This window comes from Carettochelys insculpta, chromosome 2 (assembly GCF_033958435.1).
Source record: "Carettochelys insculpta isolate YL-2023 chromosome 2, ASM3395843v1, whole genome shotgun sequence".
In the NCBI taxonomy this organism is placed as follows: Eukaryota; Metazoa; Chordata; order Testudines; family Carettochelyidae; genus Carettochelys; species Carettochelys insculpta.
The window spans coordinates 6,224,318-6,243,436 of NC_134138.1; the positions used below are offsets into that span (position 1 = coordinate 6,224,318).

Here is a 19,119-nt window from a genome sequence, read left to right on the forward strand (position 1 = left end):
TTTTTCATCCAGACAAAGCTCTCCCCCATTGTGCCAAACACATCACCACCTCATTCCTGACCTACCGCCCGCTTGTCTTGGCCTCTGAGCTCAGCTCTGATGATGCTCTTCAATCCTGGCCCACGCTCCCCTGCCAGCCCATGACGGAACTCTAATTGGAGGGCTCTGGAGGGGATGGATAGTGGGAAAATATTTTGCAGGCCTGTCAGAAGTTGCTATGGACATCCTCTTAGGGAGAAGGGAAAATCAGCCATGGACTGGGGGGCAATTCTGCATCTCATTGCCTGCCTCCCTCTCATTTGCTCTTGGCAATGGAATGAGCCATCTGAGGAGACAGTGGCATTTGCTAGTAGGGGCAGTGGCTGGGAGCCAGCACTGATGATGTGTTCCAGGTCCTTCATCTACTGAGGCTGGGGCTCTCCAAAAAGCCACGGCGGCGGGAGTGGCTTGCACAGCTGAACTTCCCCATGCACCAGATCAGTGTTCAACCACCTGAGCCACCACCTGGTGGGGCCGCAAACGTGTCTTGCAAAGCACAAAGACCAGAGAGGGCCTGAAATGAGAAGAGTAGGTCACGGGGGCACAGGCCTGGAAAGGACACTGGGGCACTGCACCAGCCCCCTGCTTTTGCAGGCCACCCCCTCTTACCACCCCCATCAGAAACTGAGTAAGAGTGTCTTAAACCAAGTTCGGGTGTTTGCTCCCACTCCTCCTTCACGGTTAGTGGCTGGGAAGACGCCTACTCTCCTCAGTCCTCCCGAGAGGCTTTGTACTTGGCTCCACTCCCCCATAACATCCCCTGCTGTTGCGAGCATGCTCATCCCCAGAGCCACCTGCTGACCACCCTTTGGCCCATCGCTCTTCCTCTGAGGCCCTCCCCTCTGGCCAGGTTACCCCATAAGTTCAGCCTCCTTCCAGGGTAACAGAAGTCTAACGAGACATCCAAATAGCCTCTGAACCAATTATTCTTCCACCTTTTGTCCCAGGCTGAATTCCTGCTCTTGGTCACCACCCCTGCAGAGCTCTTCCTTGTGTCTTTTCCTGAGTGCCGCCTCCCAGGACTTTTCCTCTAGAGACCCTTCTTCCCACCAAATGTCCCCAGTGCCTCTCGTCCCTGGCATCTCTGGCAGCTTCTCCCAGAGACTCCCTGCTTCTCCTCCATCCTCTGTCTGGACCCCCTACAAGGGCCTAAGCTGATCTAGCGGGCCCCCTTCGGCAGGCTCGTCCGAGCTCCTCTCTCCTGGCCTCCTTCCCAAACGGAGCTGTCTTCTCGGTCTTTAAAACTCACGGTAAGCCAGCCACTGGAGCAGGAGCAGCTGGGGGACATCGGCCACTTGCAGGCAAAGCTGAGCCTGTCTCCTCTAAAGGGCCTGTTCACCCTGTGACACATAAGTATTTCAGAGATTAAAAACAGAACAGGAGAAACCCTTGCAGGTGCAACACAAAGAAACAAAACTAGCCCATATTTGTCTGCAAAGAGCTCTGACGCTGCAAGTGCCGCGGACATGCTAAGCTATACTGTTACAAGAGCAAACAGAACAAAGCGGATTTGATTCTATCTAGGGCCTAAACTGCTCAGCGAGAAACCCGAGTGCTCTGAGAGAGGCTGGCTGTTTAACCAGTTCAACCGTAATCGGTGCACCTGGCACAGCAGAACCATGGTCGGCGCTTCTGCCAAACTGTACTCCAGATGAGAGCTAAAAATAGCCTGGAAGAACAGTTTGGGCTTGTGCTTCCCATTACAGCTATGGGGGAGAAGGGTAGGGAATGCAGAATGGCTCGCAGGAAACTTGACATGGAATTTTAGGCCAGAAATATCAACTATGAGAAACAGAAAACTGCGGCAGGTAGCCCATTTTTTGCCAGTAGTAGCTGGCCAAAGACCCAGTGGGGATCCAGTCCAACATTTTTTAAAGCTTGTGAAATATTTGTATAAAAACCAAAATTTCACTGAAAAAGTGGGCTTGTGCCCCCACTCTCAGCTTCTTACTCTGCAACTCGGCCACTCGCCTCAGGGCACAGGATTTTTTTCCAATGATTTGTGCCTGAATGAGTTTACAGTGACACACTTAACAAATGTCCTTAACATTCATTTCAAGCAGAACAGCTTCTTGGAGAGAGCATCCAGGCTCATTCGCCTTTTCCCTTCTGTCTGAAAACCATGGGACACAATGAAAGCTTATTGCACTACACAAGGAAATGCTGCAGAATCAGCTGAGTCTACCTCCACATCGGGAATACACATTTTATAGTTATACAGAACCTCAAATGCTTTGATTGATCCAGTGTAAAACCAGGACTTCAGCTGTCCTAAGACAGCACAAGAAAAAATGGAAAATATCTCAGCAGAAGTCCTCAGGACCGTACTGATCCCTTCAATAACTGGGTATTTTATTCTGTTGAAGTCCATGGAGCAACTCCCACGGCCCTGGTCTTCTAAGAAGTGACGTGGTATCAGATGTTTCCTATTCTATGAACCCTTGACAAGAGGACTCTGTGCCTGGGCAAGATGCAGACACCCACTTCTGGATGCTTCCTTCTGGTTAAAAGCGTAAGAGAGTGTTGCTATAAAATGCATACACATAATGTTAAGCACATGTTGAAGTGTTCCACCGAACCAAGGCTTACACAGAGGACTAGCAGTCAGATGAGTTGGAGTCTACTCCATCATCTGCTATTGAGTCACTGTGTGACTTTGGATAAGTTACTTCCCCATTTCGCCCCTCAGTTTATTCATCTGTAAACTGAACATGGACATACTAAACTAGACCTAAAGTCTGTCTAGCCCAGGATGCTGTCTTCCAACAGTGGCCAAAGCCAGGCACTCCAGTGGGAAGGAACAGAGCAGGTAATCGTCAAGTGGTCCATCCCATCGCTCGCTCCCAGCTTCTAGCAAACAGAGGCTAGGGACAATGTCCCTACACACCCTTGCTAATAGCCACTGAAGGACCTATCCTCCACGAAATTATCTACGGGTTGCACCTCTGTTACCCAGCACCCTTGGGACCTGACCGGTGCTGGATGAGAGAATTTGCTGGACCACTGGGGGGGGTGTCAACATTGTCTAGCACACTACCAACACTTCCACTGTTCACTTGGCTCAGCTCAGCTAGATGCTACCGAAGGGAGGAGCGTTAAAAGCGTGGAGGTTCCCATACTCTGTCATCAGGGGAAAGCGCTCGTGACAACAGGAGAACATCCAACAGGACAAGCAGCAATGTGCTTAAACTGCAACAAGGGAGATTTAGACTGGACATCAGATAAAACATCCTAACTGGCAGGGTGGTGGAGCACTGGTATAAATTACTGAGGGTGGTTGTAGAATCTCCATCACTGGAGACATTTAAGAACAGCTTAGATAGATGTCTATCAGGGATGATTGAGACAGTGCTTGGTCCTGCTGTGAGGGCAGGGGCCTGGACTCAAAGATCTTGTGAGGTCCCTTCCAGTTCTAGTGTTCTACATGTAGTACCCAGAGGCACTGAGACCTCATCTGGGGTGAGTGACGTCTCTGGTCTACAGCCTCAGCTGAGAGCCAGCTGGCCTTTAGCCCATGAGGTAGAGTGCAGGGCTTTAGACCCTACGCTCACAGGTTCTATCCCTGGGGCCAGCAACCCGTGTCTGTCAGTGATACATATGATTCAGTATGACTGAAGGACAGACCTGAGCAGTGCTGGAGTTCTTCCTGTCTCTTCTCCCCTCATGTGATAGAGATACAGTAGGTGGGGGGTGGGGGAAGGGATAAGCAGGTGCTTTGGGATAAAGTGCCTCATCCTGGCAAAATCCCAAACCTGCCATGGTGTATTATTCCGTGGTCGGGTCACTGGGAGCGCCTCAGATCAGAGCCCTGAGTGTGGTAGCGAAGATGCGACTTTCAGTTTGAGTTGACCGTGTCTGTACTGCAGGGGGGTCCCCGCAGCACACAGCGGGTCCACTGAAAAGCAGGGGCGGACCGTCAGGAGACAGCTGCTGCTAGGGCTGTTCGAAGGTTCTTGCAGGAATCAGGAGGGACACCCATGGAACATTTCAGCATGATACAACGTGCCAACCTCCACGCCCAGAACAATCTCCCTGATCCCTAAGGCTCCTCCCACAGGCCCCGCGTCAGCCATGAGGCCTTTACACGTGCCAGTTAAAGCCAGCCCAAGCAGCAGATGGGGAGAGCTAGCAAGCAACTTCATCTGTTGCTTTGCCCCAGGGGTCAGCCCAAAGCCAGGCCTTCCCTACGTGTCGTACAGCCCCTAGCCGAAGGGACCCGCTCCTGAGTCAGACCTCTAGCTGCCCAGGTAATCGAAATACGACTAAGAACAGCAGCAGTGAATGTGAAAATGTGCTTTTCACAGGGTCACTATTCTAGGGATGCAAATCACACACACACACACACACACACACACACACACAGAGTCTAGTTTTCACCAGCCCTTGGAAGGCTTTGGGTCAGAGGTATAATCACTCCGGCCATTATTCAGCACACTGCTCAGTGCACGCACATGGGCCCTTTTCAAAGTGGTGATCAAAGCGAAACCAGCCTTTGGTGTTCAGACCCCAGCCGCTGGCAACTCCCTGCATGCCCCGAGTTGGCGTGACCCGAGCCACAGGGCCGTCTGTTTGCTGCACTCCGTCCCAGAGTGCTGGGATTTGGTATTTTCTTCGCCCTGCAGGTCCCCCCTTGGTTTCGAACGGCTCCATACACAGAGTGGCCAGTCAAGCGCAGGTCCTGCTGCTGCTGCACCAGAGCTCCTGTTTGCTCACCACTGGTTAAGGCAGCCCAGAGGATGGGTCCAGCTGCGGCAGCACTTTGTCAAAGGTTAAAAGACTGCTGTGCTGGGCAAAGGCTACGAGGCAAACCCAGAGACCCACCACTGCCTGATCCCAACCCCGCCCTGTCTGTAGCACGTGGCAAACTGCAAGCTGTTGTGTCTTCCGTGCAACGAGCCCATCCCTGGTGTTAGCACAGAGGGGGAAGATCTGAACTCCAGCGGCAGCTTCCCTGGGGTGGAAAGGAGTGTGCTGGCACGGCACCACTCCCCCGGGGAGCGAGCGCTGAGACACACTTTTGTTAACACCTGACAAACAGGATGTGTGCAGAGTTCACTGGAGTGCAATGTTACAACGAAGGAGCTCGCTTCTCCCCCTCGCACACACCGTTACTGCTTCACCCCCCTGCACATGCTGGCTCAGCAGGGCTAATTTCGCTGTCCCACACACTTACCTTTTTCACACTCAGCATTAAAGCACCAGGTAGGACTCCCTTTCGTAAGCTCTCCATGTCTGGTCAGGCGGCAAAGAGAGAGCAGCACCGTCCACATCTTCCCCAGCCTCCCTTCCGCTAGCCCACTCTGCCGTCTTGCATTATAAAACTCTGCCCCCCCCTTAGATCAGGAGCATCTATGAGCAAACAAGGAAAGCTCAGCCCTTTCCTTCTTTGGCTCTTGTTCGTTATGCTCCCACCCCCCTCTGCTAATTGCTACCTTACCATAAATAAATAAACCTTATTCAAACAGGTGCAGGGTAAAGATTCCAGTAGCTGTAAAAACCTGCAAGCAATTTACCACCTAGCAGCCTGCTGGATGAGTCAGCTCCACAAGGGAGGACGAACAGCCAGCTGAGTGCCTGCTGGGGACTCGGTAAGTCACTGCATCCGTCGCACCACCACTGCTTTCACCAACAGCTTTGCTTACAAGGGCATTCCCCACGGCTGCCAACCCCACCCAGATGCTGTAAAAGCTACTGAGCAAAGCACAGGCCCTGTCTGCACTAGGGATGGACAGGGATCAGTGCTGGGGCTCAGACAGGACTCCCCACAGTAGAGCCGGACTGGGCTTGACATCCAGTTCAAGGAGCAGCCCCACGACCCTTTCACTCTTAACAGCCCCCTTGAACCTCCTTTGGTTCCCAGTCACACCTGTGGCCAAGTCCCAGGAGAGGCAACACAAACCTGTCTCGTCCCTAGTGCGGGCACAGCCCAAATGAATGGTTAAAGGGATGGACTGAACCAGAGCGAAGGTGGAGGAAGGGAAAGAGGCTGAAGAGAAGCAGATTTGCTACTACTACGTGGAGGACAGGAAGGTGCTAAAGGCACAGTGCCATGGACCCTACCATCATGCTCTTCGATATGGGGCTTGGGTTTCTTTCTCAATTTGGATTTCTTCTTACTGTTCCTTTCCAGGAGCTCTTTAATGTGCTGAGTCACTGAGAAACAAACCAAACGATGAGGACAACAGAATGGAAGACAAAAGAGAAAATGGTTTAATGTGCCAAGAGCCCTGTTTTCAAAGCCGGCAGAGCGGACGGGGTGGGGGGTTGCCCTCGCAGGAGGGCCTGGCCTTTGTTTGGAATGGCAGCAGCCGACATACATCAGCAAATTGTCTGGTCAGTTTCACTGATGGCCGGCAGAGACGCATTCACCCAGGTCCTGTTCTCCTTCCAGAGCCCCGGGGAGGGGGGCTGAGCGGCGCAGCAGGGGGGCTGAGCCTGGGCCTAGGACCAACATTTTCTAACTTGAGTGTCTGAAGCCAGGCGCCACTATGCAGACAGGCTGAGCTGTAAAGGCGCTGAGCACCAGCAGCTCAGTTTGACTGCGCTCCTGGTGGTACTGAGCACCTTTGCAAATCAGGCTCAGATGATTAGGTTGCTTTTGCACCGTACCTCACTGCAAGCCCTCGCCGTAAAAATCCCAGGCTGCCTGCCTTGCTCGGGTAGGTGTATTCTGCTGCCTCAGCTCCCCCTGCAGATTCCCAGCCCCGCTACTGGCTCACGGTGGGATTTTGGGCGAATCCCTTTATGTCTCTGACACCATCTGCCTCTAAAAGCCTGACCTGTTCCTGCACCGAGGGCACAAATGCTACTTGTGATAACCCTGGGTTTAGGGGGACCTTGATATCAAGTGTCAGGCCCTGTCAGAATATAACAGGGCCCTGGCTGAACTGCAGCTGTCTCTGGGGTGGGAAGTGGCAGCTGCTCTTCACTAACGCCACCACACAGCAGGTTTTGCACAGTTACAGAAAAGATTCCCTCCTTTGGTTAAAACTGCAGGGGAGCAGAGGCTGGAAGAACATAACCCCCCAGGACACCGGGCTGAGATCCCCGTCAGGAAGCAAAGTTCCACTGGCTCTTCAGTGAGTGGAAAGGGACAGGGCTTGGTTTAACATTAATCGGGAAGAACGAATGCCGGTGGATTTGAAAACATGGCTCCTGTGAACATAAAATGACATGGGGAAAAAAAAATAAAGGAATTGTAATAAAACAATAAGAAGGGAATGAGCCTTTTCCTTCTGAAGTCAAGCAAAACAGGGGTTGATATTAGACACTGGCTTTCGTAGTTGGGACATGCAATCCAGCATTGACCAAGGCAGCTTAAATGAAATGAGCTTCATTGGCCTATCACAGATCAGCCTAGGAAGAGTAAGACGGGGTGTGTATTGTCATGTATATTGGAGGTGGAGAACAGCCTCAGATACCCGCACACGGAGGCTGTGTGGCTGACGGACTCCTGTGGTATTTACCAGCGTTACACACAGCACACTTAACAACATGGAGATCACCAGACGAGATTAACTCCTGCATGGAGCATTTAAACACCTTCCCACAATATGCCCAAGGGCACGCATTCACCAAGCCCATGCCAGGCCAGCCAATGTGCAAGCAGGCAAACAGGGAGCTCACCACCGCTGTCGCACATCTCGTCCTGACCTTATTACAGCGGTTAAAAGGGTCCACACTGCACAAGGGTGGGGGATCCAGGCTGATCATCTCTCGCTCTACGGCTGTGCACGCCTCGTTGGGTCAGAGGGCCAGCAGGGTTTGTTTCGGCTCCTGCATCAGCTGTGATGATAAACTCTTGATGGGCCAAACCTGCTCTGAGCTACCTGCAGAACTCCACTGCCTCCCAGGGTGGCAATCCGTCCTGTTTTTGGTGGGACGGTCCCGTATTTGGGACGCCAAAAAGGCGTCCCTACTTACTTTAGAAAAGGGACTAATTGTCCCATATTTTCCGCCAGAAGCTGCTGGCCAGAGAGCAGGGAGCCCACAGGTTAGCCTACTTTCCCCTTCCCCAGGGAAGCGGGGGAAGCATGGGCGGGTGCCCCATCCCTGTCGCTTCCTTGGGGCTCCTGGGAGTGTTGGGAGCTGCCGCGGCCTGGGGCTCGGGAAAGGTGGGGGCTCCGCCTCCTTCACAGCTCCCAGGAGGAGCCGCCCCTCCAGCCGTCCCTCTCTGTCCTGTATTTGGGACTGGGAGATGTGGTCGCGCTAACCGTCTCCCAGCCCCATCTGTGACGTGACCAATCCTCTTCGCATTCCTCAGCGCTTGATTTCTGTGGTTAGCAATTCTGCTGGGGGTGCAGGAGCTGGGATGGACTCTGGTCTCTGTCTCCAAGCTGGGCTGGCTCTGTGCAGCCTGCAGGGACAGCGAGCAGTGGACATGGCTTCGTGTCCCTGAAGCCAGCTGATGGAGCTCTCAGTGCAGCCAGGGGAGTGGCCTACTTGGGGGGCTCTTTTGAGCCTCCTGAGGCTATTTGCAGACCTCCTCCCCCAGCAGGCCCTGCTCAGGGCAGGGCAGGATCTCAGCAGCAGCGCAGCTTTGCTCTGACCACAGTCCCCTGACACAAACCTCACAAGGACGAGAGACTCTTTGGGGTCAGCCTGCAGCGTGCCTGGTGCCAATCCCTACGCCAGAGACCCCGGCACAAGGCCCTTAATCCACAGGCTGGGAGCGTTGCTCTAGCTGGGTGCAAAGGAAGAGACACTTGAGCCAGTTCTACACCACACCGTAAAGTCGATGCAATTCCAGCTGTGGAAACTGTGTAGCTGGAATCGACTTATCTACAACCGATTTACCTGGCCATCTTCACCGAGGGATGGTGACGGGGGAAACTCTCCCATCGACCTCCCTTACTCCTTGGAAGATTGTGGAGTACAGGGGTTGACTGCCAAGCCCTGAGAGTTCAATTTTGTGAGCCTCCATGAGGCTTGCAAAATGGAACCCCAGGTCGATCTTCCAGGTAGTGAAGACGTACCTGGAGAGAGGCATCTAAGGTGAGCACAGAGCAGGGAGGCCTGAACTCCTGTGTTTCAACCCTACCTCTGATGCCAATTCCTTCTGGCTTTGGCCAAGTCCCTTCCTCTCTCTGTGCTTCAGTTTCCCCATCAGAGTAATGGGGGTAGCGATCCTGACCAGCCACCAAAGGGCTTGTGAGGGTAACTCTTTGTGAAGAGCTTTGGATGCTACTCACACATCAGAAGAAAGAGGAGAAGGGAAGAGATCTGGGACTTGACAGACCGAATCATGGGGAGCAACTGAAAGCGCTAACTCCCCAGTGTGGCAAAGCAGAGGTAACACTCTAGTGCAGTGCTTCGTAACCTTTACCGCAGCCTGCACCCTGCTTTGGTTCTCAAAGTATGTTCTCGTACCCCTCATCAAACATCAAACAGAGGTTTGATGAAACAAAGCGGTTGCACTTACATGCCTGAGCAGGGCGCGAGAAGGCTCTTGGGGCTCAGAATTTAACAGAGGGAAGGCAAGCACGCACTGCCTGCCTGGAACGCCTCCTGCCAACCTTCTCAAGCCCTCGCCCGCTAGCAAACTCACAGCTCCCCTGGGCTGGCAGGTGAGTGACTGGCAGGGCCCTCCCCAGCGTCATAAGGTGAGCTGGGAGTAGAGATGGGAAGAGAACTCAGATATCCTGCACCCACCCAGTGCCTTAGGCAGGCCACCATCCTTCCCCCAGGCTAGCCTGGGGCTACGGTAGCTCACATGGGGCACTATCCACAGGGGTGAGAGGGAAGGTGGAGAGAGCTCCCAGAGTGTGAACAGGGCTCTACCAGGGCTGAAGATTAAGAACATAAGAACGGCCATACTGGGTCAGACCAAAGGTCCATCCAGCCCCATATCCCATCTGCTGACAGTGGCCAATGCCAGGTGCCCCAGCGAAGGAGAACAGAAGACAATGATCAAGTGATTTATTTCCTGCCATCCATCTCCTGCCCCTGTACCGAAGGCCAGGGCACCATACTTTACCCCTAGCTAATAGCCATTTATGGACCTAACCTGCTAACATTTATCGAGCTCTTTTTTAAACCCTAATAGAGTCCTGGCCTTCACAGCCTCCTCGGGCAAGGAGTTCCACAGGTTGACTGTGCGCTGTGTGAAGAAAAATTTCTTTTTATTAGTTTTGAACCTACTACCCATCAATTTCATTTGGTGTCCCCTAGTTCTTGTATTATGGGAAAAGGTAAATAATTTTTCTATATTGACTTTCTCCACACCATTCATGATTTTATATACCTCTATCATATCGCCCCTCAGTCGCCTCTTTTCCAGACTGAAAAGTCCCAGTCTCTCTAGCCTCTCCCCATACAGGACCCGTTCCAAACCCCTAATCATCTTAGTCGCCCTTTTCTGAACCTTTTCTAATGCCAATATATCTTTTTTGAGGTGAGGGGCCCACATCTGCACACAGTACTCAAGATGTGGGCGTACCATAGATTTATATAGGGGAAGTATGATATCTTTTGTCTTATTATCTATCCCTTTTTTAATAATTCCTAACATCCTATTTGCTTTACTAACTGCCACTGCACACTGCGTGGATGTCTTCAGAGAACTCTCCACTATAACTCCAAGATCCCTTTCCTGATCTGTCGTAGCTAAATTTGACCCCATCATGTTGTACGTGTAATTTGGGTTATTTTTTCCAATGTGCATTACCTTACACTTACCCCCATTGAATTTCATTTGCCATTTTGCTGCCCAATCACTCAGTTTCTGAGATCTTTTTGTAGTTCTTCACAATCCCTTTTGCTTTTGACTGTCCTGAACAACTTGGTGTCATCTGCAAACTTTGCCACCTCACTGCTTACCTCATTTTCTCGATCATTGATGAACAAGTTGAACAGGATCAGTCCCAGGACTGACCCCTGGGGAACACCACTAGTTACCCGCCTCCATTGTGAAAATTTACCATTTAGTCCAACCCTTTGTTTTCTGTCTTTTAACCAATTCCCGATCCATGAAAGGATCTTTCCTCCTATCCCATGACCACCTAATTTACATAAAAGCCTTTGGTGTGGGACCGTGTCAAAGGCTTTCTGGAAATCTAGGTATATTATGTCCACTGGGTGCCCCTTGTCCACATGTTTATTAACCCCTTCAAAGAATTCTAATAGATTAGTTAGACACGACTTCCCTCTGCAGAAACCATGCTGACTTTTGCCCAACAATTCGTGCTCTTCTACATGCCTTGCAATTTTATTCTTTACTATTGTTTCTACTAATTTGCCTTGTACTGATGTTAGACTTATCGGTCTATAATTGCCAGGGTCTCCTCTAGAGCCTTTTTTAAATATTGGCGTTATATTGACTAAAGGCTAGGGGCACCATACTTTACCCTTGCTAATAGCCATCCATGGACCCAACCTCCAAAAATTTATCAAGCTCTATTTTAAACTCTGTTAAGAGTCCTGGCCTTCACAGCCTCCTCCGGCAAGGAGTTCCACAGGTTGACTGTGCACTGTGTGAAGAAAAACTTTCTTTTATTAGTTTTGAACCTGCTACCCATTAATTTCATTTGGTGTCCTCTAGTTTTTATATTATGGAAACAAGTAAATAACTTTTCTGTATTCACTTTCTCCACACCATTCATGGTTTTATATACCTCTATCATATCGCCCCTCACTCTCCTCTTTTCTAGACTGAAAAGTCCCAGTCTCTCTAGCCTCTCTTCATATGGGACCCATTCCAAACCCTTAATCATTTTAGTTGCCCTTTTCTGAAGCTTTTCTAACACCAATATATCTCTTTTGAGGTGAGGAGACCACATCTGCACACAGTACTCAAGATGTGGACGTACCATAGTTTTATATAGTGGAAATAAGATATTCTACATCTTATTTTCTAACCCTTTTTTAATTATTCCTAACATCCTATTTGCTTTACTGACTGCTGCTGCACACCGTGTGGATGTTTTCAGAGAACTCTGCACTATAATTCCAAGACCCCTTTCCTGATCTGTTGTAGCTAAATTTGCCCCCATCATATTGTATGTATAATTGGGGTTATTTTTCCCAATGTGCCTTACCTTACACTTATCCACATTACATTGCATTTGCCGCTGATCCTAAACAAAGTCTCCAGCGTCTCCCATCCCACCCAGTTTCTTTGCTCTAGGGCTAAAATGTAGCTGTCTCCTTCGTGGGCATTACACAGTAGGCTGTTAGAGCCTCTGGAGTCAGGGTCACGTGCACTGAGCTACAGGTTGGACCTCCCTGGTCCAGCACCCCTGGGACCTCAGCGGTCCCAAATGAGGGAATTTGCCACTGGCCCCCCATTCTGCTGCTGGCACCACTTCTGGCCCCACCAGGTCACCCAGTTGCCGTGCTGGCCAGGCTTGCCTGCTGCTGGCCCCAGCTCAGCCCCGACACAGCTTCAGCAAACCTGAGACAGCTGCTGCGGAATTACAGCTACCCAGCTGCTGCGTAGACGCGCCTAGCATAGACACGTACAGCCCCCTCCAGCAAGCCAGGGCCTAGCTTGGATGAGTTTTCTCTTAATTAAATGCTGCAAACTGCACTCAGGGGGCCTGGACGCCTTTCCAATGTGTCCTAGTGCGCCCATGTCGCTAAGATAATGGAAATCAAACCCCACCCTTGGGGATGAGTGCCCTTAACACCCCTCACGTCCAGCACTCGCAGTGCTGCTCTCTGCAGCAGACAGGGTAGCTGCCGACGTGGACCCACCCAACCAGGCTGTGCGTGCGCCCAAGCTTTCACCTGCTCCTCTTTTGCCTTGGCCTCAATCCCACCGCAAGGCTTGGACCCCATCGGCAGCCAGCACAAGTTCTTCCATGTGCCCTTCGCACGTCACTGAACAGCCTCGAACTCCAGGCTGAAGTGTAAACACTGAACTCTGCTCCCTGAGAGGAAGTCTGGAGCAAGTAGGATCACCCTGCTTTCCGCCTTCTGCTCAGCCCCCAATCCCGTGCATGTCTGCCTGTGAGACTACAGCAAATGGCTTAACGAGGCAGCGGTGAGGGTTACAGCTGCCCAGGCCTCTGCGCTCAAACCTCAGCAACAGTAACCATCTCAGGGAGTCAGAGGAGGCTCGCCAGCCAGGCCTCAGAGTGATCAGCCGCGCTCAGCGTCTCATCGGTTTCCAAAGCCATTTATGGCTTTCCAGTTCCAGGAAGGTTCTCGTTTAATGAAGGTTTTCCCTTGCCCCCACTGGGAACGCCCATGCCGTTCAAAGCTCGGGCTCCTCAGCCACATGCGAGTCCACAGCCGATGAGCCTGCGCAAGCTCAAGACGTCATCGTCGGACACGACGGACTACCTACAAGCAGTGACGACGGCAAGCACGATTTCTAGGGAACGAGCAAATAATGCAGCCTAGACTCAGAAGCACTAATTTGGAGATAGTTACAGACATCACGTTTTGCCGAAATAGCCCCTTCTGGTCCAAGCCAGGCTCTCCTGTGCTACCCACAGGCATCAGGGCAGGAAGCAAGGGAGAGGACAGTTCTTATCAGATGGCTCCAGTGAGTCAGCCCCCAGAATCCTACACTGAGCACCAGAATAGTATCCAGTGCCAAAAGGTGCCTGTAAATTGGTGGGAGGACAGGGAAGAGAAACTGGAATGACCAACAGGCCCTGCTTTATGAGACTGGTGTTCACAGGACAGTACCTGGTGTGTCTACAGCACCTTCCCGCAAAGGATCTCAATACAGTCATGAAAGTGCCCACCATGGTCTGATCTTGGAGGAGTGCCAAGAGACCCCTGGAATGGAGAACTCCCGCTCTGCCACCTCTGTGTTTAGTGGCCGAGAGGAGGGTACCACCCCCAGAAAGAACTGGGTTAGGGTGCTCGCCTAAGGACGGCGCACAGCGTGGGTGGCATATAAGGTTGGCCCTACAAGCCGATGGGGCAGCTGGTCCTGCTCTCCAGCCGCTATGGATGTGGAGACCACACTGGCTGCTGGGCGTGGACACCACAAAAGCAGGTCTGGAGACAGGGCCCTGGGCTTGGTGCTAGGCCCATGGGGTGCAAAAGGGCCAATTCCTTGGACCCTGCCACCGAGGTGGCCAGATCTTAGCTGCTGGTGCCTCCTGCTGTGTATGGTACCAGGAGCAGTGCAAGGAATGGGCACAGCACCAGCTTCAGGAGAAGGCTGAAGGTTCATCCCCCGGGTCCAAAGCTCTCTCTGCGTCAGGCCATAGGGTTGCTGATGTGGCCATGTTGGGGAAGGGTAGGAAGCGAGACTGGGTCCCCGTGTAGAAATGTTGGCTTTCCCTTGTGCTGTCTGGGTGGCACCACCTTCGTCGGTGCTGGCCTCACCAGAGCCACCATCATTGTTGCTCTTTAATGGCCACCATACCTTGAAGAGTCCCTTAGACAGACTCAGATTCCAAGGCCAGAGGGGCTTCTCTGTTCCTGCAGCCTGACTTCCAGCCAGAGACCTGCCCCAAATCATTCCTAGAGCAGAGCTGTTGGAAACACAGCCCAGCTGAAGCCGAGAACTGCCTGTGATGGAGAATCCACCATGACCCTCAGTAAATTGTTCCAATGGCCAATTCCCCTCGCTGTCAAAAACTTAAGACGTATTTCTAGTCTGAAGGTGTCTAGCTCCAGCTTCCAGCCAGGTGATGCTGCTGGACTTGCCTCTGTTGTACTGGGAGCCCACAGTCAGCTGATCATCCCCACCCCCACCCCAAATCTCTTTCAGAGTCCCCGCTTCCCAGATCAGAGCCCCCCAGGCTAGGTGTGGCCTCCTGTCCTTGTTCCCCAAGGTCTGCATTTTGCCACATTAAAACCCTCACTAAGCAATCCAGACCACAATGCACCGGGCCGTCCTCTTCACCGATTACCGCTCCGCCAGCTGCAAACTTTATCAGTGAGGATCTTCTTTCCTTTCAGGTCACCGCTATGAACTGTAAATAGCGTAGCTCCAGGAGCCGATCCCAGGGGACTCCTGTAGAAACGCACCTGCTTGGTGAGGATTCCTCATAGGCAATTTCATTTGGAGACCTCACAGCCAGCTCCTGATCCATTTAAGGTGCACCAAGTCCCATTGTGCAGTACAGCATTCTAGTTCTTTATTCAGAACGTTTCCCAGAAGTCTAGACTAGAAGGGGAGGAAGACAAGCCCCCTCACACAATGCCAGTAAACAAATCACTGCTTATTAACTTGTCTTCCCTTCACTCTAACTCTAACTGAAAGGGGCTCTGAATGCCGCAGCGGCAGCAGGACAGTTGGCTTCTAGCACGACGCTCCGATTTATCGAGCGCCTTTGAGATGAAGCCCAGGAGTCCGGGGGTTAGACGGGCGTAGCAATAAAAATCAACACACAACCTCCACTTGGGGGCCCTGACCCAGAACTGCAGAGCGCGCCTCAAGAAAAGGAAGAGACGTCAACTCGGCAGCAGCATGCGGGCGAGAAAGCAGGCGAGGGTTTGAAACAGAATTTAAAAGAACAAGGGGAGTCAGAGGAACCGAGCACATGACAACAGCAGGCCAACGTGGCAAATCTATAGTTTATCCTGAGACTGCCGGTCCCAGCAAAACGGAGCCCTGGCTGTGGGGACTTTAGTATCCTGGTGCCCACAGCAAATGCCCAATGGCTCTCCGGGGCAAAGCCTGGGGGGGACCATAGACGGCAGGAAAGGCTCTGACACCCAGTGCTCTGGACGACTCAGCGAGTGGAAGTCAGCGGCTTTAATGGGCGCAACACTGATGGGAGCGAGACAGGAAGAAATCTGCAACTTTCCAGAGACTTGGTGTCTTTGCTGCTCTAGTGGGAGGGGTGGAAGGGGCTGCACTTGGCACCTGTCACATGTGCTCACGCCCACTCAGAAACCCTGGCCATCAAAGCACCACCACAACAAGCAGCAGCCATAGGGCCAGAGAACATGATCTCATCCGACCCGCCTTGGGCTCATCTGGCTGAGGAACTGAATCCCGACAACAACAAGAAACCCTCTGTGTCCCGCCCAGTGCTCCACTGCCTGCCACCCACACGCCAACTCCAGGAGAACAAGCAGCAGCAGAGCTGGCAAACAAGGGAAGGGGTTTGTCTTTGCAGAAAGAGAGGCCATAACGCCGCAAGAACAAAGCCTCAGTGGTTGTCTGCTCACAGAGAGCTGCTGGCTGGCAGCTGGCTCCAGAGGCTGAGCTAGCAGTGCTAGTCATGCTGTTTGGACTCAGACTGGCGATCACTAGCACCCCCACCAAAAACTAACTCAGGGGGCTATTCCCCATTGGGTGCCCAGGGCTCTGGACGCAGCACCTCCCACCAGGACAGCACATTGCATGGTATGCTGCAAGGATCCCTCAGTTCCCATCGGTTCCTATCCTCCCGGCAGCATCTGAGCACCTGCTCTCCCTGCTCCCCTCAGGACTCGCACCCCCAGAGAAGTACCTGCTCCCCATGGCCATTCTGGCGTAACACAGGCTAGAAACCTGCCCCCAAATCACTGCTACAGCAGAGCAGAGGGAAAAAAAGCCCAGCTGGAGCTTACAGGCTCACTTACTGCCTGTGATGGAGCATCCACCATGACCCTCTAGATTCATTTTACTTTGTCCCAGGTGACAGATGGGGGGCCCCACACGTTTCCTTGAGGCAATGATCCCAGATCCGAGGAGTTTCACCAGAGTCAGGATGTTTCCCCAAAACATTCTCCCCTTTTCCCTTTCTAACCTTCCTGGTATCACCCCCCATTGCCCCTCACGTGTCTGACGCCCACATACAACCACCTCCCCAGAGCTCACATCTCACTAGGATTTAGAGCCCAGGCTGGCCGCCTCCCTTGGTCGTCATTCAGCCAAGTCCCAGATCATCAGCTCTGTACATCCAGCTCCTTCTGCCTGCGCAGCATTTTTGCAGATCTTCTCCAAACTTCTCCCACTTCAGCATTCTCTCTCCAGCAGTGGATGCCAGAAGGAAACCCAGCGTTCCTGGTTCAGGCACTTACACCAGGGACTGTGGGTTAGACCCTCCCCACTCCAGCAGGAAAATCACATGGGCCTTTGGCCTTCACAGGCAAAGGCACCCGGGGAGATGGCAGAAGGCCGCCAAGTTAGCGCTGCTGCCATCTGAGAGCCTGCTGGAGCTTTACTGGTGCTGCAAGCTGCCCCCAGGTGCCTGCCTAGCTCTGGAGAGCTACTGGGTATCACCAAGAACAGGCACTGGCACGAAGCTGTGCTACAGCAGAACTGATAATGCCAGCAGCCCAAAGAGGCAGAGCTGGAAATCCACCGTCTACTGCAAGAGCACAGGGGACCGGGAGCGTGCAGAAGGTGCCCGTGTTTTGCTCAAGTGAAGCCTGCTCTGGCAATCTCCCTGGGGCCAAAGGCCACAGTTAGCCTGTATAAACTGAACCAGGTGGCTGCTTCCCTTGTCTTCGCAAACCGCTGTTCAGCAACTAGCTTCAGGGCCACTCCTGGCAGCTGCTGGTCTCCTGGGCCCTTTTCAACCCACCTCGGGGCCAGAAAGCACTCGTGGCTCTAGGGCAGTGGTTTTCCACAGGGGAGCCACGACCAACGGCTGTGCCTTGACGACTCTCCAAGTGCGCGGTAAAATTTCATCAATTTCCCCATGCCACAGCCCTTTGCAGAGCCACCATGAGGGGAAACTGACCGACCCTGGGGCTCAAGCAGCAGGGCTGCCCGATTCCCGGCTGGCGGGGGATTGGTTAATTTCCACCTGGGGTGGCTCTTTGCTGAGCTGCTGTGAGGGGAAATGCCGATCCCGCAGGAGCTCGTTCACGATGGGAGGCAGCTGAAATGCTGCTTCCCAGCCTGAATGGGCTGGCGGGGACCCCCCACCCCCTGCTGTGCCAAGGAGGGAGGGTAGGGGACAGTGGCGGTGGGGACATAGTTTAAAGGCCCCATCTTCAAGGGGCTGGCCGGGAGGGGAACCTGCTCCCTGGAGCTGCCTCCTCCCTCCCCACCCGTCATGAGTAATTGAGTGACCCGATTCCTCAACATCCCATTTGATCCTTCTTTAGCTTGTTGCATGCACCACTATGTCCCAAGCCTCTCTGGTGGGACCACAACCACAGTGAACGGAAGTAAATGTGGCGTTTATGAGCAATCCATTCAGCTGAAAAAAGCGCGTGCGCGACGTGGAATCGTTCGTCCCATTGAAGTGCGCCGTGTTACTGAAAAGGTTGGGAACCTCTGCTCTAAGGGATGCCCAAAGAAAGGCCAAGTCCACCCACACTCGCCTTGCTGGGTCCCTCTGCTGCATCTAACACCACCGATCACCGCATCCTCCTGTCTGGTCCTGGAGAGGCTGCTGGGGTGATCAGAGACAGCCCAGAGCGGCTCAGGCCCCTGCTCTCCAACCAAACCCTGTGGGTTGTTATGGAGAACTGCTCCTCCAGCTCCAAAACTGAACAGCCCATCCAAAACTCAGCATCTCCTGGTAGCCAATAAGGGCTGAAGGGTACACATGACACAGACCACACCGAGCTCTCCTGGTCCCCTACATAAACAATAGCCAGCTTGGTCTCCCAGCTCTGTGTGTCCAACCAAGAGCAGCATGGTGGGGACAGAGCAGTTGGATCCAGGCTAGAGCAAGGCGATACTGATAGGAAAAGAGAAACACTTTTAAGCAGCTGCCTTCCCTGTAACCTGTCTGCAATCCATGGCCTCTTCCTGCACATTAAATCATTCTGTCACTCAGGGGCTTTTAGGCTTTGGGTATCTTTGCTGGGTGCCCCAACAGCCATAGCAGCAAAACACTCAAAGTTTCCATCTGTAATTTGCCACAAGAGTATGCCCCTGGTATCAGACTGGGGGCCAGCCATGCTGTTCCAGCTGTCAGGCTCACTTACTGCAAACCAGACCTAGGAACAAAGTCCTGTGCCCTGGAAAGATGCATGGGCCTGTCTGATAGCAGCACTGAGAGCCATAAACACAGCCCCTTGGGGCTCTACTTACTGCACTAGCTCCCTTCTGAACACAGCCCAGCGCAAGGTCCCTGGCCTGATTGTCAAAATTCACCCTGGAAACGCTCCAGCGACCTGACAGAGCATCTCCCCTCCACAGCCATAACTGTTCCCCTGGAACTACAGAACGGTCAACCCAGTGGGCAGGCTCAGAGACATATGGACGTGCAGGCCAAATGG

The 19,119-nt window shown here is 52.8% G+C and overlaps 1 protein-coding gene across 6 annotated transcripts in view; it reads right to left on the reverse strand.

Annotated features, from left to right (window-relative positions):
- Positions 1 to 19,119, reverse strand: part of ARHGAP39 (Rho GTPase activating protein 39) — a 369,615-nt gene that overhangs the window by 70,906 nt on the left and 279,590 nt on the right. For 5 of the 6 annotated variants that reach the window (XM_074986536.1, XM_074986534.1, XM_074986537.1 and 2 more), the window contains one exon: positions 6,100 to 6,192. The exons of the other annotated variant lie outside the window; for it this stretch is intronic. In XM_074986536.1, coding sequence (XP_074842637.1) covers positions 6,100 to 6,192 — 93 coding nt within the window. The remainder of the gene's footprint in view (positions 1 to 6,099; positions 6,193 to 19,119) is intronic. 6 annotated transcript variants of the gene reach the window in all.